The sequence below is a fragment of the Spermophilus citellus genome (genome assembly GCF_964194105.1).
Source record: "Spermophilus citellus genome assembly, chromosome: 9".
Lineage (NCBI taxonomy): Eukaryota > Metazoa > Chordata > Mammalia > Rodentia > Sciuridae > Spermophilus > Spermophilus citellus.
In genome coordinates, this window is record NC_138191.1 from 138,284,034 (window position 1) to 138,306,751 (window position 22,718).

At 61.0% G+C, this 22,718-nt stretch overlaps 2 protein-coding genes across 3 annotated transcripts in view; one reads left to right on the top strand and one right to left on the bottom strand.

Moving 5' to 3' along the window:
- The first annotated feature begins 404 nt into the window (after window positions 1-404).
- On the top strand, window positions 405-15,984 carry PANK4 (pantothenate kinase 4 (inactive)). 2 transcript variants are annotated; one of them, XM_081307776.1, is made up of 19 exons: window positions 405-549; window positions 4,654-4,736; window positions 6,003-6,217; window positions 6,518-6,701; window positions 7,004-7,096; window positions 7,445-7,598; window positions 7,784-7,965; window positions 8,601-8,682; window positions 8,901-9,001; window positions 10,708-10,863; window positions 11,674-11,786; window positions 12,000-12,087; window positions 12,753-12,904; window positions 13,467-13,522; window positions 13,695-13,744; window positions 14,183-14,287; window positions 14,720-14,820; window positions 14,944-15,012; window positions 15,563-15,984. In XM_081307776.1, exons 1-19 carry the CDS (start codon window positions 426-428, stop codon window positions 15,774-15,776), a joined length of 2,322 nt encoding a protein of 773 aa, XP_081163902.1. In that variant the 5' UTR covers window positions 405-425; the 3' UTR covers window positions 15,777-15,984. The 2 variants fall into 2 exon arrangements, with proteins under 2 accessions (XP_081163902.1, XP_081163903.1); XM_081307777.1 differs by lacking the exons at window positions 405-549; window positions 4,654-4,736; window positions 6,003-6,217; ... (2 more) ...; window positions 7,445-7,598; window positions 7,784-7,965 and adding an exon at window positions 7,989-8,231.
- A 2,371-nt stretch (window positions 15,985-18,355) lies between these two features.
- PLCH2 (phospholipase C eta 2) overlaps window positions 18,356-22,718 on the bottom strand; it is a gene marked incomplete at its 5' end in the record, with an annotated part of 64,989 nt that continues 60,626 nt past the window's right edge. The window contains 2 exons of the mRNA XM_081307347.1: window positions 18,356-20,170; window positions 21,330-22,119. Coding sequence (XP_081163473.1) covers window positions 18,855-20,170; window positions 21,330-22,119 — 2,106 coding nt within the window. The 3' untranslated portion in view covers window positions 18,356-18,854. The remainder of the gene's footprint in view (window positions 20,171-21,329; window positions 22,120-22,718) is intronic.

The following is a 22,718-nucleotide window of genomic DNA, read 5'->3' on the forward strand; positions in this document are numbered from 1 at the left end:
AACTGGATGCAGGGGTGGGGCACCCTAGCAAAGAGACGTTCACGGACCCGTGGACCCGTTCACCGTGAACACCTGCAGGGCCAAGCTCACACAGGCAAGCACCAGACCCAGGTGGCCTCTTGGAAGTGGTCTCAGCGGGCTTATAACACTGGAGTTCACATCTGGCCCTCTTGAGGAAAGAAAAAGAACATTCCAGATGTTCTGTAGATGCTCCACCTCTGGAGGACAATGGCCCACCCCTCTGCAGACCGCACCGGCCTCTCAGACCCTGGCCCAGTCAGGACTGGCCCCTGCTGGCCCTCCAGCCCAGGCAGGCGGGGCGTGGCCTGGGCCTCATTAGCATAATCTATGCGCGGGGGCGTTTAGCAGTCAAATATATGCGCATATATCTCCATGGCTGATGAGGCTGGCCGGGCACTTTCAAAATGGCGGAGTGCGGAGCGAGCGGCGGCGGGAGCAGCGGGGACAGCCTGGACAAGAGCATTACGCTGCCCCCCGACGAGATCTTCCGCAACCTGGAGAACGCCAAGCGCTTCGCCATCGATATTGGTAGCGGCGGGCCGGCGCCCGAGCGAGGGCCACGGTGGCGGGCGGGCGGGCCGGCGCGGGGGCGGCGAAGGACGAAGGGCGGGGGCGCGGGCCGCGCTGCCTCTCGGGCCGCGTCGCGTGGCGCCTGCGCGCTGCTCACCGGCCGCACTGCGCTCCCGGCAGGCGCCGCGCGGGGGTCGCGGGGGGGGCGGGTTGCGGCGGCGGGGGCGGGGCGGCGGCAGGGGGGCGGGGGTGCCGGGGCCGGGGGGAGCCGGGGGGGGGGCCGGGGGGAGCCGGGGGGGGCCGGGGGGGGCGGGGGGAGCCGGGGGGGGCCGGGGGGGGCGGGGGGAGCCGGGGGGGGCGGGGGGAGCCGGGGGGCGGCGCGCTCCCGGCTCGCGCCTTCCGCCTGGCCTCCGAGGCGTGCCGTGCGTGGAGTCACCCGGTGGGCGAGGGGCCGCCAGGACTGGCGCCCAGACGACCCTCGCCGTCGTCGGGGGCTTCTTGAGGCCTTGGAAGATTTGCTGCAGGCCTCTTGCCCTGTGGATACCCTCAGGGACCGCGCAGGACAGTTTGTGCCGTCCTGTGGCCGTCCCCGGAGGCCACTCCGTAAATCCTGGAAAGAACACGTGTGCCACCGAATTCTCATCTCTTTGCAAAAGTTGGGCGGTCAGAGACGGACTCCCACCCCGGCAGCTGTTGCATCTGGGGCATTGAGAGCATTCATTGCTTTTCTGTTCTCTGGTCACTTTGAATCATGGGCTTGGCGCATCAGTCTCTCGAGGTGCCCTATCCTGGGAGGAGGAGTCCTCCAGGGAAGTACAACGCAATGACCTGTCCTGACTGCTCACCTTGTGGTGTGCTCACGAGGGGTGGTGATTCCGGAGGGCTTGACAGGGCAGACCTCAGAGTGCGGGAGAAGCATTTTAAGGGACTCCTGATTGGGCCTGGAAGTGACCAGCCCTCCAGAGGCTGAGTCTTCCAAGAGCTGCTCCCCACTTGGGCATATGCCTGAAAGGCTCTGTGGACTTACACTGGTGAGGGTGCTGTCAGTGGGAACAAGTCCACTAAATGCATCTGAAAAGCTATCGAGATCAACTGCAGGTGTCACTGGGGGACAGCTGGAACAACGGGGCTCACTTCAGGAAGGCCTGTGGAAGGTCCCGCTGCCCAAGGCCAGGCCCTGGGTTCCTTGGCAGAAGGATTCCTAGGGGATGTTTGTAGGGTTGGGCTTCATTCTGCTCTTTGAGAGCTCCCCCCAGGGTACAGGTCCTGAGTCTGGTCTTAAAAGGACAGCTTACTGTTTGTGAGGACAGACCCTTGTTACTGCAGCTAGAGGGGGTCACAGCTCATGGTGGAGGTCCTCTGCCCAGACACTCCTGAAGCCAGAGTGCTTGTCAGCAGTGTTGTGCGACAACAGGCTTCTCCCATTTCTTCTTCCCTCACCCGAGTCTGTGGATCCAGGAAACTCAGCTGCTCTGTGTTCTTGGCCAGCCCTTTCCCTTTCTTGTATGGGGACACCAACGTCAGCTGGGTTGATTCTCCTCTTTGGATGCAACAGGGACACTTTGTTTATGAAAATGTCCTTGAAGTTTTGACTTCACTAAGTTTCTGAAGGCTGTGGGGAGGCTTTCCTAGGGGGCATGTTGGGCAGGAAGGGGCCCCAAGGAAGTGGTGTGCACCTTGCTTTCCTGCCCTTCCTTGCTGCCCAAAGTGGAAAGCCCTGGCAGGAGAATAGTTCCTGGGCCTGAATGGATCAGAAGCTGTGGCTCTGGTGCTGAAGAGGTCATGGGTGACTGCACCTTTGGGACGCTCCTTCCCAGTTGTCAGGCTTTGCTGCCAGCCTGGGGCTGGACTCGAGAGCCCCAGTGAGCAAACGTCTCTGTGTCCAGCCAGCCCAGCTGCATGCTGGTACTCACAGTGTGCGGGAAACCTCACCTGGGTTCTGATTCCAAGGGACTCTGAGAATGGATGGAATGCCCCACACATGCCGGGCAAGCACTCTACCTCTCTGTACCACTGAGCCACAACCCCAGCCCCTGGAACATCTTTTTTTTTTTTTTTTTAGTACTTCTGTTCCTCTCAGGTCCTTAGCTAATCTGAGTACAAGAGTTTCCTCCCAGCATGAAACCCTAAAGCAGAAAGGGAGATGTCTGCCTCTGGGTGCACTTGGCTATCACTAGGTGTTTAGGAAATTTTAATTTTAAACTCTGATTTTGATAGTGACCCAAAGATGTAGGCTGACACATCCAGAAGTCTTTTGCTTAAAGAAGCTCACACTTGACCATTCGTCCTAACAAGCGGGCCTGGCACTACCGGAACATTTTCTCAGGTGCATGCAGACAGGAGGTAGGATTCACCAACAGGTAGGGATCAGGGCCAGAAAGCAGCTCCTAGCTCTGGTGGAGCCAGCCCAAGCCCCTGAAGTCACTGAAGGAAGTCAGACTCCACAGGCCAGTCTCTCTAAGTCTCCAAATTCTCCTAAATGCTACATGCAACTAGACGCTGAGCTCAACACCAGGAAACTGGGAAACAGAAGAGGCCTCTGTCCACCAAGACACACTTCAGGGGAAGCCACGATGGGTCCCAGAGAAGGCACTGTTAAGGATGAGCCCAGGCTGGGGATGTGGCTCAAGGGTAGCGCACTCGCCTGGCATGCACAGGGCGCTGGGTTCGATCCACAGCACCATATAAAAATAACATAAAGATGTTGTGTCCACCAAAAACTGAAAAATAAATTAAAAAAAAAAAAAAAAAAAAGGATGAGCTCAGCTGCCCTTACAGGCAGAGAAGAACTCTCCAGGTTATAGGTTACTCACAGATCTGAAGGCCCGTGAGCAACCAGAGCAGAAATGAAAAGACCAGACCAGCTACAAAGTGACCTTTACTGCATTTCTTATGGCACCTTGACAGCAATGAGGCAAAAGCCCTCACCAGGAGAGAAAGAAAACTAAAGTCACTGACAAAGGGCTGTTTTGAGAAAATACTAAGGGATCACAGGAGGACACTCAAGTCAGCACACAGATTTGGAAACACCAAAGTCTCTGCAAGCCACATTTCTCCTTTTAACAACACCCAGCCACGGCCTCTGAGCTCACCACAGGCGGTCTGCTGCAAGTTGCCTGCCGCAGTCCTGTGCCTTGCCACAGACAAGCCCATGCCTGCTTTAGTGCAGGTGCATGAGCCTAATCTCCACTGGCCCAAGGTCCTGAGCCTCCTGACCCCTCCCCCAACCCCCAGTTCTGGTCTGGGCCTCAGAGAGTCTCACTAGGACACTGGCCTGATTCGCCTCTGAGTACACTGTTTTTAAGAGACAGATGGGGCTGGGCTGTGGCTCAGTGGTAGAGTGCTTGCCTAGCCTGTGTGAGGCACTGGGTTCAATTCTCAGCACCACTTATAAATAAACAACTAAAAACAAATTTAAAAAGAGAGAGAAACAGATGATGCAAAGGGGATGAAATATATTTTAAGAGACTCATCAAAAGTTACTACAAGGGCTGGGGATGTGGCTCAAGCGGTAGCGCGCTCGCCTGGCATGCGTGCGGCCCGGGTTCGAACCTCAGCACCACATACAAACAGAGATGTTGTGTCCGCCCAAAACTAAAAAATAAATATTAAAATTAAAAAAAAAGAATAGACATGACCATTTCTTAAAAAAATATTAAAAAAAAAAAAAAAAGTTACTACAAACTCCCAGATTGCGGATCCTGGTTTGGTGTTAGTTTTAACTCATATCAACTGTAGGGCACTGGGAGGGCAGGCAGGCTGGTTTCTACAAAACACAGTCCCACCTCCACCCAATGCCCAGTCCTGAGAAACCCATCAAGGTGAGGCCTTGGCTTCCTACTCCCCATCCAAGAGGAAACAGAAGGTCAGGATACTGGGGGACAGTCCCACAGGGAGGGACTGTCCCCCAGCATCCTGGTAGTTCTTTTCCCCTTCCCTGTTCTGTATATACATAGAGATTTTAAGTTCTTGTAGCACCAAATGCCTTGCCAAGACCCCAGTCCCAGGAGGAGGCTGTTCACTGAAGTGTCGAAGTGCCAGGAGAGCTCATGGGAGGTCGGACCGCAGGTTCCCTCTGCCTGGCTCTGAGTATTGCTTAGTTTGTGACTCTGCCCCTTGCAGGTGGATCCTTGACCAAGCTGGCCTACTATTCAACCGTGCAGCACAAGGTGGCCAAAGTGAGGTCCTTTGACCACTCGGGAAAGGTGAGCCTGCCATAGCTGCCTGGGCTCAGGTGGCACGATGGGGCGGGGTGGCTGCTTGCTGAGGTCCTGGCTTGGTGCTGTTGCTGCTTGTTGGTTAACGCTTTGCTGCTCGCAGAGGCACCTCAGCTGTCCTGCAAGTCGCAGGTGTCTGTGTCCCCACCCCCCCACTCCTTGCTCAGTTTCTCTTCCTGACCTTGTGTTTCGAGGGGGCAAAATTTGACGTATGCAGTTGAGGGGAGAAATAAAGAATGTCCACGCTCTTCTGCCCCTTTCAATGCTGTATTCACTCAAATTACTCAATACAATTTCACTCTATAAATTCTCAATCAAGAAAATGACAGTTTTTAATGCTAGGCACTGCCATAGACATAATCAATTCACAGCGTACAATTCTAGATTAATTCTGAGCACTGCGAACACACTTAATCACAACAGGCTCATGGCAGACATTCCCTCTGTGCGCTAAGTTCAGAAGTCTTAAGCCTTAGGCTTTATGTCCAGCAGATGCACACTCACTCAGACTGCAGTGATCAGGTCTGGAATTAAGGCAGGCTTCTGGCGTGGAGTGGACGACCGGTTGAGGAGAGGGTCGTCGGGAGAAGTTGCGGCTCTCACCAAGGTCCAGACGAGGTGGTAGAGTTTGAGAGTGGCGAGGACCATACAGAGGATCAGGAAGGATGACAAGTGATGGTCCTCAGCAGGCCCCCAGCTCGAGTGCATCCTTGTTTCAGCTGGCTGAATCCCTGTTCATCAGCTCTATTATTTATACTAAATTTTGGGACTTTTGACCCCTGCTTTCAGTCCTTAACAGCTATCACCAGATTTCTCAGTGACATCATTTACCTGGGGTCAGAAACATCTGGTCTGGTGGTCTCCACCCTGATCTTCTCCCCTTTCCTCTTATCAGGCGAGGACAGCCTGCCAGGGGCTTTACTCTGTTTATCAGGATGAGGGAAAGTGACTTGTCTGAGGCCACATGGAGGGCTCTGGGTGTGCCTGGTGAGACTGCAGGTTTCAACTGGAGTTTTAAAAATGGAGTTGCTTAGGCTCAGGCCTAAGGCCATCCTCACACCTTGGCAGCATTACTTGCCCTGCCCCTTAGGGAGCATCCTTTGTGGCTGGGCGGCTGGAAGGTCTTGGGCCCCTTGTTGACATCAAGCATCTCCCACTTTACACTACCTCCATCTCAGCACCGCTGGGGCTGGGATGCTCAGGGACCAGGGGGCTTGTGTGCTGCACCCCATGCAGATTGTGACTTATCTGCAGGATGCAGAGCAGGACCATGAGCCACCCTATGAGATCTCGGTCCAGGAAGAGATCACGGCTCGTCTGCATTTCGTCAAGTTTGAGAACACCTACATTGAAGCCTGCCTGGACTTCATCAAAGACCACCTGGTCAACACAGAGACGAAGGTCATCCAGGCGACCGGGGGTGGGGCATACAAGTTCAAAGACCTCATCGAGGAGAAGCTGCGGCTGAAGTAAGTGGGGCCCAGGCAGGGACATGCACCATGTTGACTTCTGTGGTGTGGCCCAGCTGAAGGGGCCTGGCGTAGGGCACAGCTGGTGTTGTGTGTGGCACTGCCTGGCGGTGGCTGCTGCCAAAAGCAAGTCTGCCCGGAGGGTGGGAAGCCAGAGCACAGCGCGCCAGGGGACCTCCTGAGCAGGGTGGCTGCTCGGCTCCGTTGTCCGGCAGATGTACTGTGGATCCTTGACCAAGGGTCACAGGTGTCCCCGTGGGACTGGCACTGCCTCAGACGACTGGGCTCTTTCCTTTTCAGAGTAGACAAGGAGGACGTGATGACCTGCTTGATAAAGGGGTGCAACTTTGTGCTGAAGAACATCCCACAAGAGGCCTTCATGTATCAGAAAGATTCCGACCCTGAGTTCCGATTTCAGACAAACCACCCCAACATTTTCCCCTATCTCCTGGTCAACATTGGCTCTGGAGTCTCCATCGTGAAGGTGAGACTCCCCAGACAGACCAGTGGGCAGTGCAGCAGCGGCTTTTTGGGAAATGCATGGTGACAGGCAGCACTGGGTGTGGGGCAGACCTGATGTGCCACAATGAGGTCACCAGCTCGCAGGCCCTGCGGGTGGAATAGTCGAGCCCCCGCTGCCAACATCAGTGCCACCTGGACTCTGCCGCCGAGAGCGTGGTCCCTGTGGCAGCTCTCCAGGAGGGGCAGGTCCAGCTCTGACCACAGTGCTCAGGGCCTGCCTGGTGAGGGTCTGCTTGCTGACGCACTGCCCTGGTTCTGCTCCAGGTGGAGACGGAGGACAGGTTCGAGTGGATCGGTGGGAGCTCCATTGGAGGCGGCACCTTCTGGGGGCTTGGGGCTCTCCTCACCAAAACAAAGGTATTCAGGACGATAGAGGGCACGACTGGATCTGGATACTTCCGCTTCCCAGCCCATCTTGGGAAGGCTGTGGCCAGGTTGCTCCTTCCAGGCCTTCGCTCTGACTGTTACGAGGTCCTGGGACCCTGTGCCTGAGCCGTTTGCATTCTGAAAGCTTGGGGCTGCCAAAGCACCCTCAGCTAGTGGTCACGGCACCCAGGTTGCCTCTTCCCCAACCCTCCCGGGCCCATGTGCTGAGGGAGGGCTCTCAGTGCTTGACCTGACTTGCCTGCTCTAGGAACTTGGTTTCTGGGGTAGCAAGCATCCCACCAGCTACAGGGACCTCACTACTCTGCTCTGCCTCTGCAGAAGTTTGATGAGCTGTTGCACTTGGCCTCCAAGGGCCAACATGCCAACGTGGACATGCTGGTACAGGACATCTACGGAGGGGCCCACCAGACCCTGGGGCTGAGTGGCAACCTCATTGCAAGCAGCTTCGGGAAGTCGGCCACTGCTGACAGAGGTACTGGGCAGGCCTCTGGCCCTGTCAGGGGGAGGCACCTGTGACCTGGGTCCTGTCCAGCTCGAGTTCACCCTCCAGAACTTCCTGCTGCTTACCCCACACCGTGCCTCCCACACCCAGTGGGGCTCCCGTCACACCCTGGGCCCAGTGACCTGAGGAGCATCCTGCCTTTGTCCCCCTTTTAGAGTTCTCCAAAGAAGACATGGCCAAGAGCTTGCTGCACATGATCAGCAATGACATTGGGCAGCTAGCCTGTCTATACGCAAGGCTCCACTGTCTGGACAGGGTGTACTTTGGGGGCTTCTTCATCCGAGGCCACCCTGTGACCATGCGCACCATCACCTACAGTATTAACTTCTTCTCCAAGGTGACTGTGACTCATTTCCCCTCCCTGGACTACTGCCTTGGACCGGGTTTGTCCCAATCAGTCTTAACCCATCCCTAGGGTCTCCAAAAATGGCATTGTGCTGACCAGAAGCTGCACAGATAGTAGGGGCACCATGTGGAGGAGCAGGGATAGGCTGCACTGGTGCCCTGGTAGCTGGGTCCTCAGGAGATGAGCCACCAAGGAGCCTGGTGCCCACAGCCCGGCCTCTGCTGCGTCCTGCCCCTGTCTCACGGAGTGTCTTGCGGGTCCAGTGTGAGCATCTCACCAGTGGTAGGCAGTCAAGGGATGGCCCTCGCTCCAGCAGGCTTCGCACTGGCTCAAAGGCTCACAGCACTTGTGGGGACTGCCCAGTGGCCACAGGGTGGCACACTGGGGTTGGGTGGTGCAAGGACCTGTTGAGGGCTCCCACCTAGTCCCCCCGAGTGAGGCTGATTTCCAGGTCAAACCAGCTGAGCGGTTGTTAGTTTTCCTTAGGCGGCTCAGACACCCCTGCCGCTCACATAGGCAGACCATTGGCTGGTCAGCTTTTCAGAGGTCGGGCCACAGGTGCAGTGGCTTAAAGCAGAACTGACTCTGGACACTGACTGGCCACATGGGGGCTTGGGCCATGGCAGGGAGAAGTCCAGGCGCTATTCCTGAGGCACGAAGGCTACCTGGGTGCCATTGGTGCGTTTCTGAAAGGAGCTGAGCAAGACAGTAAGTAGCGTCCCCATGCTCCGCGGGCAGCCCCAGGCCTGTGCTGGTGGCCTGCGCTCCAGGTCAGGGTGGCCTGGGCAGGACAGGGAGAGGCCTTGGGAAGCCTCAGGAGTGGGTGCTTTTAGACCAGTAGGCACGTGATTTACCTTGTTCCTCCCCATTCTTTCCTTCTGAATCAAGGGCAAGGCTAATGCACACCCGGCGTCTCGCTTTTGCAGATCCTAACCAGTACAGCTGGGGAGAGAACTATGCGGGCAGCTCTGGGCTGATGAGCACCTCCCCCGAGCTGTGCCCTACACAGCGAACGAGGAGTGGCACCGTGAGTACCAGGGCCTGCCTGGGCAGCTTGTGCTGGCCACTCTAATGTCCCAGAGAGAAACCCCTGTTGCTGTGGCCTGTCATGACAGACTGAGCTTAGCCAACAGCGCACAGGATTGAGCTGAGGGAAAAGGAGGACCTTGGGCTGATTTCTGAGACTGCCAGTGTGAGCAGGGAGCCATGTCCAGCCCCTGTGTGCAGGGCACGCCGAGGTCAGGGAGGCAAGTCCTCTCCCCAAGGCAGGGGAGCAGGTCTGCCGCAGGCCTGAGGTAGGCCAGGGTCTCGGGAACTGCCCTGCTCCTGGGCAGCTCCTTTGGCCTTTGCTCCCTGCTGGTGCTTTCCTGTGGGTTACAGAGTCTGCTTTCCCATCCCTCAAGTGCCCACGGGGCTGAGCCTGGTAGGACCGTGCATAGGACTGCCACTCTTTCCTGCCGAACCCCATGGGGCCTGTGCCAGCTAGTGGCTGTTGGGGCAGGAACCAGCATTTCCTGGGAGTCAGGCTGACAGTGTCCCAATTGGTGTGTTACTTTTTTAACTCAAAACTCTTGGGACCCTGGGCTGAGTGGTAAAGACAGGTTGGAAAAGTGAAGGCAGCTAGTCAGACGCACACCTCTGAACAGCCTGCTGTCGGGCATCTGAGGTGCTTTTGGTGGAGAGCCACTGGCTGGCTACAGAGATGGCTTCCTCCAGGGGTGCACCTGGGTCTTTCCTGGTGCCTGGCCATAGCGTGCCTTCACAGGAGAGAGCTCCCCCGCCCTGCGCCATGCTAGTCCTTCCCTTGGCCGGATACGGGCCAGGACTGCGGCTTGAACACAAGCTGCCCCAGTTCCTGCCCCTTGGCTCTGCAGCAGCACAAAGCAGACGACGGCAAGCAGCCTCAGTCAGCGCTGGCGCTGCCCAGCCTTTGGCACACACGGGTGCTTGGGTTTTCATTCCCAGAAGCAGATCAGGGCCTGCACCCTCTTCCAGGAAGGCAGGTGGAGCCCTGGACCACAGGGCACGCACAGCAGGACACAGAGGCATGGTGATGCTGAGTGCGGAGGTCCGTGGGGGGGGTCCCTGCATCTCCGTTTCATGTTTGCAAACATCTCACTCTTTCCTGCTGAACCCGGTCACACGGCACATGTCTGTGTTTCTGAAGTACTTCTTGTGAAGCCCACTGCCCAGGCGTCCCTGCTTGGCATATGACTGCTGCTCTGCCCTGTTAGGGCCACCTTGCCTCCAGCAGAGACAGGCCTGGCTCCCAGCAGGTGATGTGTGCCATCACAAGGTTGGGCATGGAGGTCACCATCAGGCCACACCGTGTACCCAGGATGGTCCTTTGGACAAAGCTGCTGTGTCACGCAGCAGTGTCGGGCACCTTGTCTGCTATAGGCAGCTGCTTCACCTCTGCCCAGCATGACCTCAGGAGAGCTGGTGGCCAGGTGGTCATTCCAGGGCACTGTGCTTCCCAGTGTGGCCAGGGGAGGAGATGTGGGAAGGGAGCAGACTTGAAATCTTCTGGGGTAGACCCACCACACTGCCAAGCCTGGGGATGAGTCTAAGGAGTCTGTCCAGGTGGCTGGGCAGCTTGGGGAGGGGCCGAGGGCCCAGAGATGGTGAAGAAGCCGATCTCTCTGCTCCTCTGGAGAAAGCGCAGCTCAAGACAGCACGTGTAGTCTTTCTGACCCCTTCCCTGACAATCCCATCCTCTCTGCTGTGCTCCAGTTTGACCTGTTGGAGATGGACCGGCTGGAGAGGCCCCTGGTCAACCTCCCCCTCCTCCTGGACCCCTCCTCCTATGTGCCTGACACGGTGGACCTCACTGATGACGCCCTGGCCCGCAAGTACTGGCTCACCTGCTTTGAGGAGGCCCTGGATGGGGTGAGCGCACGAGATGCGACCAGAGGCCCCTGGCAGCGGCGGCCCGTGTGGGCCTGGGCCTCAGCTGGCTCCAGCCTCGAGGTCCTGGTGCCCAGGAGGTGGAGGAGTGTGGGCAGTGTTTCCCAGAAGCGCTCCGTCTGCCCGACCTGCTCAGCTGCACGTGGGAAGGGCGACTTGTTCCTCAGGCAAACCCCACTCCTTGCTTGCATGGGGGGTCATGAGTGCCCTGTGGCGAGGTGGCCCCTGTGGCTCTTTTTGTCACTGGCCATGATGTCTCCAGAGAGCAAGCAGCTTGACAGATGTCCCCGCTTCTGTCACATGGGGCTGCACATGGCTCTGGGCTTCGCTTGGTGGCCAGTCTTGTTGCCCCTTGGCCCTTGGCCCTGTGCTCACAGGCGCCCGGGGTAGGGGGTGCTTGTGCCTTTTCCACTTTTCGGAGGCCCACCAGGAGCCTCTTTTCTTGGCAGTGGGGACCAAGCACCCAGTTCAGGTGCTCGACTCCTCCACCTGGGCCCTGGGGGCTGCACAGGGAGTGCCCACCCCTCCATAGAGCCTCAGAACGACAGCTTTGCCCTGCACGAGGGACCAGCCCCAGACCCTGAGCAGCTCCAAGCTGAGGCTGTGGATTTAGGCCACGGGTCTGGCAGTCGGTCCCTGAAGGCTGGGGAGGGGGACGCGCAGGTGGACGCTGCCACTATCGCTGCTGATGCCGTGGTCTTGCAGTGGGAGGGCGGATGGGCCCCAGGGGGTTGCCTGCGGAGGGGCCTGCCAGGGGTCAGGCAGGCCCCTCTCCAACCACATGCCTGGTAGGTGGTGAAGCGTGCTGTGGCCAGCCAGCCTGAGTCTGCAGATGCTGCTGAGAGGGCCGAGAAGTTCCGGCAGAAGTACTGGAGCAAGCTGCAGACACTTCGACACCAGCCCTTGTAAGTGTCCATCATCTGGTGGTGACCACGACACCTCTGAGAAAATGGCCATACCGTTGCATGTATGGGTCCCCACTGGCCTGGCAGCCCAGGTGGCCCAGATGATGTGGTCTCCTGGGCCACTCCTTGTGGCCTGAGCTTGGGTCTTGCTGGGCTTCTTAGACCTTATGAGACTACCATGGTCAGCTGTACTCTACCTGCTTTTGTCCCTAGTGCTTACGGGACTCTGACGGTGCGTAGCTTGCTGGACACACGGGAGCACTGCTTGAACGAGTTCAGCTTCCCAGACCCCTACTCCAAGGTGAGCCCCACTAGGGCCTGGGAGCTGAGGCAGCATCCTGCCTGCCAGCCTCAGCAGACCTACCAGGAAGCTCTGCGGACACCCACAGAGCTGGGTGACTCCAGGGCTGACCCAGCAGCCAGACGGGCTGGTGGGCAGGTGTGAAGGGAGAGGGAGCAGGTGCATGGGGCTGGGCAAGCCCTCCCTTCTGAGGGAACACTTGCCCCTGGAGCCTACCCTCGGGACGGGGTGGGAGTGGGCCCTGCCCTTGCCCTTGCCCCCTCCCGCACCCCCTTGCTGGCCTCTCCTCTCCCAGCTCCCGAGGCTGCAGAACTGGCTTCGTAGTGCCAGTTTTGCTTCCTTGCGTGTGGGGCCACGCTGTGGCATGCCAGCAATCCTTGGACCCCCTGGCCAGGAGGTGTGTCTCCTCCCCCACTCGCCCTGCACCACCGAGTCAAGGGTTTCAGGCCAAGTGTTCTTGGGCCTCAGGCTTGCGGGGACATGTGCACGGCCCTGACATGTGCCTGAGTGTGGAAGCTCAGAGCTGCATCCTTAGCGGGCTCTGGCTGGCCAGTGCCCTGGTTTCCTCAGTGGGCCCCCTTGCTCAGCCTCCCTGCTGAGTCGGCGTGGAGCCTCTGGCCACGGAGCGTGTCCATGCTCATCCTGGGTGTCTCCTCTCTCCACAGGTGAAGCAGAAAGAAAACGGCATCGCGCTGAAGTACTTCCAGGGCGTGGTGCGCGCCCTGGACTCGCTGGGCTGGGAGGAGAGGCAGCTGGCCCTGGTGAAGGGCCTGCTGGCAGGGAACGTCTTCGACTGGGGGGCCAAGGCCGTGTCTGAGTAGGTGTCCCCAGCCTGGCCTGGCCGCCTCCTTCTCAGTCTTGAAGTGGTCCGATCCGTTTACCTGCTGCTCCAGGGGCCTCACCCCAGCCCTACCTCCATAGCAGGGGCAGGGTGCTGCCTGGGGCTCGGCTGTGCCCTCCCCACCCGCATGTGCCCTGGGGACCTGGGGGCCTCTGTTTGAAATTTGAGGTTGATGCTTTCGGTGGTCAGAGTGCAAAGTCCTGGGACTACTGTAGTGGGCCCTCGGCGCCGTTCCCCTCTGGAGCACAGAGGGTCTCTGCCCCTCTGTGAGGGCGTGCCTCTGCTCCTCCTGGGGCTCCACCTGGGTCGGCTTCACAGGGAGCCGTTCTGTGGTGCTCACCTTAGTCATTTCAGAAGCCGCTTCCTGGGCCCCGGGCCAGCTGGTGGCCGAGGCTCTGGCAAGTGCTGCTGAGGGTCAGGGGCAGCTGGCCTGCTCGCGCTGGAGAGGCTTCTTCTGGGCGAGCTCCTTCAACAGCGTGGACCCAAGTTCTTGGTTACATTTTCCTAACTTCTTTTCTTCCCTTTCTTCTCCATTTAGTGTCCTTGAGTCTGATCCCCAGTTTGGGTTTGAAGAGGCAAAGAGGAAGTTACAAGGTAGGGACATCCCAGGTGCTCTTGTGCTGGGTGCTGCAGTCAGCGTCAGGCTGGGCGCATCCCTCAGTGGTTGCTGTGTCTGGGCTCAGGAGTGGGGAAGCTGTCCCTGGAGGAGCCTTGGCCAGCGTCTCCTGGCTTCCTCCTGATACCATGTTCCCCTCTCTCCACACAGAGCGACCCTGGCTCGTGGACTCCTACAACAAGTGGCTTCAGAGATTAAAGGTATGTGGAGTTTCCTTCTGCCTCTGCCCTTGGGGACAGCCAGCCTGGGGCCTCAGGTGGGACCCAGGTGGGTAGTCAGAGGGGGCATGGGGCCCTGGAAGGTGGGTGTGGAGCTGCCCTGGCTAGCCCAGGACGTACGTAGGCAGTGCACACAGCCCTGCCTCTTAGAGCTCACAGTCCCGCAGCCAAGAACCTCATGTCAAATGTCCCCACTCCCTGCCTGACCTGCAACCACCACTTTTCAGGTCAGCTGGCCTTAATACAAAAGTCCTCTGGGCCTGCTGTGCTGGAAGAAGTGGGGCCCCTGGGGTTGCCTGTCCCAGCACCTGCTATGTGCTGGGACCAGCCCCGGGCCCCGCCCTAGGGGGCATGAGTGTAGTGGTGTCGAAGGCTCTGATGCGCCTGTTCCCAACTGAACGTCCTGGTTTTGTCTTGCAGGGGCCCCCTCATAAATGTGCCTTAATTTTCGCAGATAACAGTGGAATAGACATCATTTTGGGAGTCTTCCCCTTTGTCAGGGAGCTACTCTTTAGAGGGACAGAGGTGAGTGAGGAGGCCGTGTGGGTGGGACCCTTCCCCGGGCCTCTCCGCTCGCTCTTGTGGGGTAGGTGCAGTGAGGCCAGGAGGGCCTGGGCCTCTGGTGGATTGGCCCCACCCAGGGCCTTGGATCCATCTGTTCATACCCAGGGATGGCCCCACAGTCCTCTGGGAAGCTGTGGTGCTGGACGGGGGAAAATATGACATCACCCTGACCCAGAGGCAGGGAGGGTCGAGGGTGCACTCGGAGCACAGCTCTGCTGCTGGGCATCTGCTCCTTCCCAGAGGCCATGGAGCGGGTGCTGTCACTCTCGGGCCCTGCTCCTCAGCAGCTGACCTCTTGGCGCTGGGACAGGGAAGACCTGGGTGAACACAGGATCATAGGCTGGCTCCATGTTGGGCCCCGGCCAAGGCACCAAAGAGTCTGGGCCCCTACAGGTTATCCTGGCGTGCAACTCGGGCCCCGCCCTGAACGATGTGACCTACAGCGAGTCCCTCATCGTGGCCGACCGCATTGCAGCCATGGACCCTGTTGTCCAGTAAGTAGGGGCCGGCTGCAGCCCTGAGCTGGCAAGGGGCGGGTCTGGCGGGTCTTGGGAGGTAGACAGAGGGGAGTGCCTGTCTGCCACATCACTGGGCAGTGACCTCCTGGTGACCCACAGCTCTGCACTCCAAGAGGAGCGACTGCTGCTGGTACAGACGGGTTCCAGCTCCCCGTGCCTCGACCTCAGGTAACCCCAGTAGCCCTCCCTCCCTGCCAGGCTCTGCAAGACAGCAGAAGCCAGCACTGCCTGTCACCTGCCCCAATTGCAGACCTGGGTAGCCATGTTTGCCTGGAACCTTTTGGGGTCAGTGGGCTCAAGGATGAGGCAACCCCAGGAACATGCTGGTTTCTGGGCCTCAGCAACCTCAGGCAGGTGCTGAGCATCCGCCCCCTATTCCCTGTGGGTTGGCTGGACATGTGCAGTGCTTCCTGTGCCTGTTGGCCCTGGAGCTGAGGCACCCCTGGGAGCCAGCCAGGAAGGATGCATGAAGGGTGGGAAGGACTGAGGTCTTCATGGTCAAGCTCAGGAGGGTGGCTGACAGCAGCAGCGTCCAAGTGGAATAGTAGCAACTGGCGGGGGAGGCAGCGGCCGGGCAGACCCCACTCAGTAGGGACAGGGTTCCCAGTGCTCTCGCCAGGCGCTGCCTTTGCGGGAAGCAGGCCTGGGACTCCTGGGTGTGGTCAGCATAGGCCTCGGCTGGCCCTGGCCTGATCTTGCTGTGCCTTCCTCCCTGAAGCCGTCTGGACCAGGGACTGGCCGTGCTGGCTCGGGAGCGGGGTGCGGATCTGGTGGTCATCGAGGGCATGGGCCGTGCCGTGCACACCAACTACCATGCAGCGCTGCGCTGTGAGAGCCTCAAGCTGGCTGTGGTCAAGAACGCCTGGCTGGCCGAGCGCCTGGGTGGCCGGCTCTTCAGCGTCATCTTCAAGTACGAGGTCCCAGCCGAGTGAGGCCCGGCTCTGCCAGATGCCTGGCCTGGCCCCTCTGGAGACGCTCTCAGTGCAGCAGGGACCTGCACCCACCAAGTGTCCGCACCGTGCTGCTGTGCCAGCCGCTGCCACGTGTGTCTCTCGAGACGCCCCAAGTGGAATGTATTTAACTGTTAATAATCTTTTATATATATATACACACACACATATAAATATATGAATACCTCCGCATGCGCCTGCTGGGGTGCAGCGCCTGGGCACACGGGCTGGCGGGAAGAGGTGTGGGCTCAGCTGACCCCTCCCCTCCATTCGGGGAGGTGCTGGGCACTGAGTGCTTGAGCTTCCCACGGCTCCTGACTTCCACCACAGGTCCCCGCTCTTCCTGTCTGGCACAGGGAGCAGACTCACTGTCCCTCCCACCCCTCTGCCCTTGGGGACTGTGGACAGTGTGAGGTGCGGAGCAGCCTCCTGCCTCAAGAGCATGCCAGGAGGAGGCCGTGGCCTCTATGGCTCTTGAGGGCTCTTGGCGGGAGCCAGGACAGAGCGGAGCACCCTCTGGGTTTTGTGGCCTTGAGCCCAGGGCATCTGGAGCACTGAAGACTGGGGCTCCTCCCTCAGCAGGGCTCGCCCAGATGTGGCCAGAGACCCTCCCAGCCTACTGCAGGCAGGGTGCCCAGGACAGCAGGGAAGCTCAGTGGGGGTGGGCGCAGGCCCCTGGTCTCTGGCCTCCCATGCTGGGCTGCTCCTGGACCTAAGTGACTGCCCGCTCTGCCAGACCCCCAGGTTGGGAAATGGGCCCCACCAGGGACAAGGCAAGCAGCTGCCATTGGCCATGACTGCCGCTCTGCCTCCCTCACGGCCTCCCCTCACGCTCCAGTGGGACCCCAGGCCAGGAAGAGCCCAGACAGAGCTGTGTGGAGGGGTCTGAGGGCAGATGCCGGGGCACACCCCAAACTGAGTCCAGGCCAGGTGTCTTCGGGCCTTGCCCCACCTCCTTTCCCTGCCTGGGGCTAGGGCCTGCTGCCCAGGGGTGTCCCGTGGCCATCCAGGTACCCACCATTGTGTTCTGCCCTGGGACTCAGTGTGGGCCCCACCAGACCTGCTGTGTGACTCCAGTGCTCAGTGATGCCACCCTGGCCCCAGCCCTATGTGCAGGTGATTGTGGACCAGCTCCAGACCTGGCTGCTCACAGGTGGCCACCAGGGGGCAGCAAGTGTCACTGGGCAACCCGAGTGACTTCCAGGCCCATCTAGAAGTTGGTTCCCCAGGGCAGAGGCCCTGCCTGCTCCCAGCTCCTCCCAGAGGGTCTTAAGTCACCAGGCCAGGCTGCCTGGAGCCTCTTACTGACCCCATTGAAGGTCAGCGCTCCCCAGGCCTCAGCTCTGACAGGGCAGCCTCTGGCCTCCTGCCCTCTGACAGCCTGGCCCTGTTAGCCATGGGCTTCTGCCCGGCTGGGTCCTGGAGCACATCCACATGGGGAGATGGTCCTCTGCGGAGGCCCCCATTGCCTGGCTCAAGCTGGCTACTGGCTCCTTGGGGTTTCTGATGGCTCCCGGGTCTCCTACCTCCCCAGGCTGGGCCCTCGGGAGGTGGGGAAGTGGACAGCAGCCTGGAGGGCCTTAGGCCGAGGGGCACAAGCTGTGGACACACTCCAGCACACCTTCTGCCCGGGGCCTGCCTGTGTCCTCTGCATGGAAGGGCTGTCCTGAGCCAGTGTCCTACATGCCAACAACAGTCCCCGCCCAGTGACCACCTGACTTCCCATCTTGAGCAGAAAGGCTTTAGCCCCCTGCCCTGTTCCCTGCGGGTGGCCACCACCCCTCACTGTAAGACCTTGGTCAACAGCCTGGCACAGCAGTGGCCACACCAGCCCTATCCTGTCCTCCATCTGAAGAGCTCAGGTTTCTCAGCCAGGCTCCTCCCTGGCCCCAGACAGACAGGACACCCTCCAGGCACCTCAGCTCCCACAAGCAGATGCCCCCAGGGTCAAGGAGGTCAAGGTCTGGCCAGGCCTGGGAGCTCTGGAGGAAGCAGGGTGTGGCAGGCCTTGCTGAGCTGGGGAGAAGTTGGCACTAGCCCCTGTGGCTGGCCACATCTCCTGCTCAAGGGGACACAGGGCAGAGATACCCGCCTCAGAGTTCTCCAGCCGACACTGCAGCCCCTGTGCCCAGTGCCCACTTTCCCAAGGGTCCCAGCCAGAGACAGTGCTTTTCCTGTTGGGGGCCAGGTGGTTTTCCTGGGTCAGCAGCAGGCTGTGACGTCTCAAGGAACAGCAGACACTGAGGTCTGGCTTCCCTGGGACTCCTGTCCCCATCCATCTCCCCTGGGGGCAGGTGGAGGACAGGCCCCAGCACAGTCCCATGGCCTGGTCAGCACCGCAGCTTTCCAGGGGAGGGACACACTGTGAGGCTCAGAGGCACAACAGCCTCCTCAGCTGGGGCCTTTGGCCAGGGCCCCCACCCAGAGCAAGGCCTGTTCCCTCAGGGACTGGGCCTTCTAGTCCCACCCTGGGAGCCCGTGCACTGAGCCTTCTGGGACTGGGCTGGGGCCGTGTCGGGAGCAGCCCAGAAAGACCAGGAAGCAGGTGGGTCCCACGCAGAACTGGCGTGGACACGTTTATTGGGAGTTGTGGTGGGGAGTTTACAAGGAGTCTTTGGATATCCAGGGAAGAGGACAGTTGCACAGAGCAGCGAGTGCAGTCAGGGTGGGCCCAGGACAGACCTGGAGCCGCTCCAGGGACAGGCGCACAGCAGCTGGAGAGCCAGAGCAGACGCACACCACACCCCCACAGGTGGAAGCTGGCTGGAATGGTGGGAAGGGGCTCGGGTCACTTTAATGTGGTATAGATGGACTTCTAAAAGTGTAAATCTCCACGCTCAAAGTGAGAACACTGCCTGCCAGGGCCAGCTCAAGGCCATCTTCTGGGGCCCTGGCTGGCAGCTGCAGCCCCTTCTTCTCAGGGGCACGCTGCTGGGTACGCCAGGCGAGCGCGGGGGGACCTGGCTGCTCCATTTCCTGAGCAAACGCTGGACACCAAAGCCAGTGCCTCGGGCCCCCAGCTGACAGCAGGTCGGGGACTGGGCGCCGGCCCAGAGCAGGTCAGAGCCTCAGCAGGAGCAAGCCCTCGGCCGCACTGGACGCCTGCTCCAGGGTGCCCTTGGAGGGGGCGGGTGTGTCTGTGAAGCCTTCGGGGCCCACGGAGCAGGCGCCTTCAGGGGTGCCCCGCTCCTCCGGGGGGCCCCTCTGGCCCAGGCTTCGCATCCGCTGTTGCCGCTCCTGGGCCTGGCGGGCCCTGCTGGCAATGGCTCGCACGCGACTCTGGCTTCGGGAGGAGGACCTCCGCAAGAAGCCCGGACCCCCCACTGACCCCTCCCCAGCTGGGCCCAGAGCCGTGGGTGATGCGATGTCCCCAGCCTGCCCGCAGCCCACGAGCCAGCGCAGCTGCTCCGTCAGTGCGTCCGGCTGCACCTCCTGCCCAGCCCAGCCCGGGGTGCCCAGGCTGCGGCTCAGGCTGCAGGAGCTCCCCTCAGAGCTGGGGCCAAAGTCGTCGGCAGTCAGGTCCCCCAGGCTCTTGGACTTGGCAGCCGCGGGGCAGTCCTGCAAGCCCACCAGGGTGAGGCGGCCCCAGGGTGACCGGGCGTGGAGGCCCGGCGGGCGTGGGGCCAGGGGCCGGGGTCGCAGCTCATCAGACACAGGAGGCCGCTGACTCACGGCCCGCAGGTTGGGGTTCGATTTGCTCTTGGTCACAGGAGGCTGGTCAGGGCGAGTGGCCGAGGCTGAGCAGGGCCTTGGGGGCAGACGTCCAAGCAGGCCCCCAGTGAGGCTCTCACGGCTGCGGCCCAGGCCCAGGCTTGGCAGGGAGAGGTCGATGACCGTGTCGCTGGAAGACATGCTGGACGATGAGGACACACTGTCATGGTGGCTGCCTGGCTCTAGCCGCTGCCACAGCCGGTCACTGCTGGTGGCATCTGAGTGCATGGCTGGGGTTGGGGAGGGCCCGGCCAGGGGCCGCCAGGGACCCAGGGGCTCCAGCAGCACCTGGCCCTCACTCTTGGCTCTTCTGACCATGGGCAGGTGACCCAGGGCTTGGGGGTGGCTCTTGCTGTGCGTCTGGCTGACAGGGGACCCTGGGCATGCCCTGCTGGCACCACCATGGCGCGGCTCCCTGGGGGGCTCTTCGCGGTCCCCTTCATGCCTGGTTCTGAGCTGTAGGGGCTCAGAGGCTCCCAGAGCAGTCCGTGGTGTGCTGGCCACTTTGGCTCCAGGTCCCGCAGGGGACTGGGGCCCTTCCCTGCGGGAGCTGGTGGGGCCAGCTGCCTGTGGTGGGGGGCCAGGGCCCAGGACCGGCTCCTCGGCAATGGTTTCCAGGCTGCACAGAGGGGAGATTGACCGCTGCCCAGAGAAGGGGCGAGCATCTGGGGGAAGAGGGAGCGAGGAGAGTGACAGAGAGGAGAGAGAGACGGGGGACATGGGGGAAGGGAGAGAGACAGGGAGACAGAGACAGAAACAGGGAGAGACAGGGAGGAAAAGTCGTGTCAAGAAATGGTGTCCCGTGACCCTCTGTGCTGAGGGGCAGTCGGGCCGGCTCCCCACCCAGGGCCTCCCCAGCGACCAGGCTGGTCCATTTGCATACATCCCACACAGCTTGCTCAGAGTGCCAGTGCCCCCTCCCCACCGCTGCTGGGGGCCAACGGGCAAGGTGCCCGGCCCTGTGTCCACTCATGTGCAGAGTCCACAGGGGTCTGGCTGCAGGCCAGGGCAACAAGGGGCACACGGGGCTGGGCCTGTTACCTGGCACTGCAGCTCTCAGTCCCTAACTACGGAGGCAGCACGGGGTGCAGGGACAGAAAGGAGAACGTGGTCAGCACGGGGTGGGTCTGGCAGATGGACAGACGGACAGCAAGGCTTGGCAGGTGAGGGAGGAGCATGGTGGCAGGGGAAGGCTCGGTGCACGTCCCTCCCACTGGGCTGGGGCTCAGAAAACTGAGCAAGGGCAGGCCAGCAGCTGTCTGCCTGAAGGCTGCGCACCTGGAGGGCTCCATGCCATCTGACAGTCACAGGTCCAGGGCCCCAGGGACACGTGGGACCTGCTCCTCTGCACTTTCAAACTCCGAGGCCCCACTTCAAGGCCCCACTTCTGAGCACCATTCAGGGCCCATGGGGACAACCTGGATGCTGTCCTATGGCTGTTCCCTGACTGACAGGTTACCCGAGAGGGTCTGTGGCAGGGTGACTCTGAACCTGGTCCTGGAGGACGGTCAGGTGAGGGCTGGAAGCTGCCTGGACCCAGGAGGGGGTTGGGCTCAGCCAGGGAGCCCTGGCTGAGGCCTACGGGGGCCCAGCCCTCCACGTGCATCTCCAGGCTCTCAGTAAGGCCACTGGTGACTCCAACTCCCCAGATCCCCACCCCTCCAAAGTGCCAGGGCCTCTTGCTCAAGGGAGAGGGCTGGGGCAGATGGGGCTGCAGGACAAGCCAGCGGAGATGCAGGAGCACAGCAAGGGGGCAGCAAGGCAGTGGACATGGCCCAGGCATGCCGGGGTGTAGACACAGGCTGCGGGGGGCAGCTGCCTTACCCGCGGAGAACATGGGGGAGTTACTCCTGATCTCCTCCAGCTTTTGAACGAACAAGGCGTTCATCTCTCCCTGCAGGGCCCCCGGCTGCCTGTGAGCACCCTCAGGCTGGCAGGGGGCCACCTTGGGGCTCCCCAGGCTGTCCGGGCTGCTGGAGTCCGAGGACACGGAGCCGCTGCCGCCTAGACCCTGCCGCCGGGCCCCGGGGCCCTTGAAGGCCTCGTGGCTTCTCCCTGGGGTGGCTTGAGGGCCCAGGTTGCAGTGGGGGCCCCCTAGCAAGTCTGCCCGGGCCTGGGGCTGTTGGCTGATGGCCGTGTGCCCTCCATCAGGCCCCAGGCTGGGCAGCTGCTCCCTCGGCAGGCCCTCAGCGTCCACACCGGAGCAGGAGCCCACCACACACTTCATGCATGTGGCGGCCACCCCGGCAGTCCCAGGGCCCTCAGGGGCACACGGGGGCTGCACCTGCCCTGGGCTCCTCTCTGCTGACGCCTTACCTCGCGGGCTGCTACTGCTGGGACCCTCACACACCAAGGCCTCGGGAGCAGGGCCAGGGCTGGCAGGTACCACGTCATCAGCTGCCCCCTCGGAGCCGGTGTCCTGCGTGCCCAGGGCCAGCTCCGGGAAGCCCCTGCGGCCCGGCTTCTGGCTCTTGGTTGGAGCACTGGCCGTGCGCCGCAGGAGCCGCTGGCTAACGGAGGGCCGGGGTGGGGGCTGCCCAGCAGCATGACTGTCCAGTGAGCCTGGCTTTGGGCCTCGGAGGAATAGGCCTTTTAGGCCCAGAGCCTGCTTGACCTGCAAGAGAAGGAGCCCGCATAGCTGGCGCTGGGGGTACCGAGCCCAGTGTAGCTGCAGCTCAAGTTCGGTGGGCTGGGGCCCGCCAGGAGTGCACGTGGGACGCGAGCCACAGGGAGCAGGCCACGTGGCCACTCCACCAGCATGGCAGGACCCCACCGTCCAGACTGGAGTTCGGAGGTGGCGGGAACATGGAGACTGAGAGGACACCCTTCCCGGGGTCTCTCAAGGACAGATTTCAAACTCTAGAACCCGGCGAGCACACCTTACACCTGCAGCCCTGGCTCGAGGGGAAGACTTCAGGGTCAGGGGTCATGTCCACCCATCGTGGGCACCAGCATCCACAGAAGCCAGTCGCTGGGCTGGCCAAGGCCTGCTCGACCACAGGCCCCGACCCACCTGCTTCCCAGTGGTGCTCCTGCCTGGAGGGGCCATCCCTTCCAGGAAGCCTTCCTGGATCCCCAGGCAGCCTTCCCACTGCCCTCTGCTCATGGAGCCTGGGCCTACCATGTGGGCTCTGGACCACTGCCTAAGAAGGCTCGGTTCCAGGCCTCCAGCTCCAGACAACAGCCCAGCTCCCTGGCCACCCGGGCTGGAAG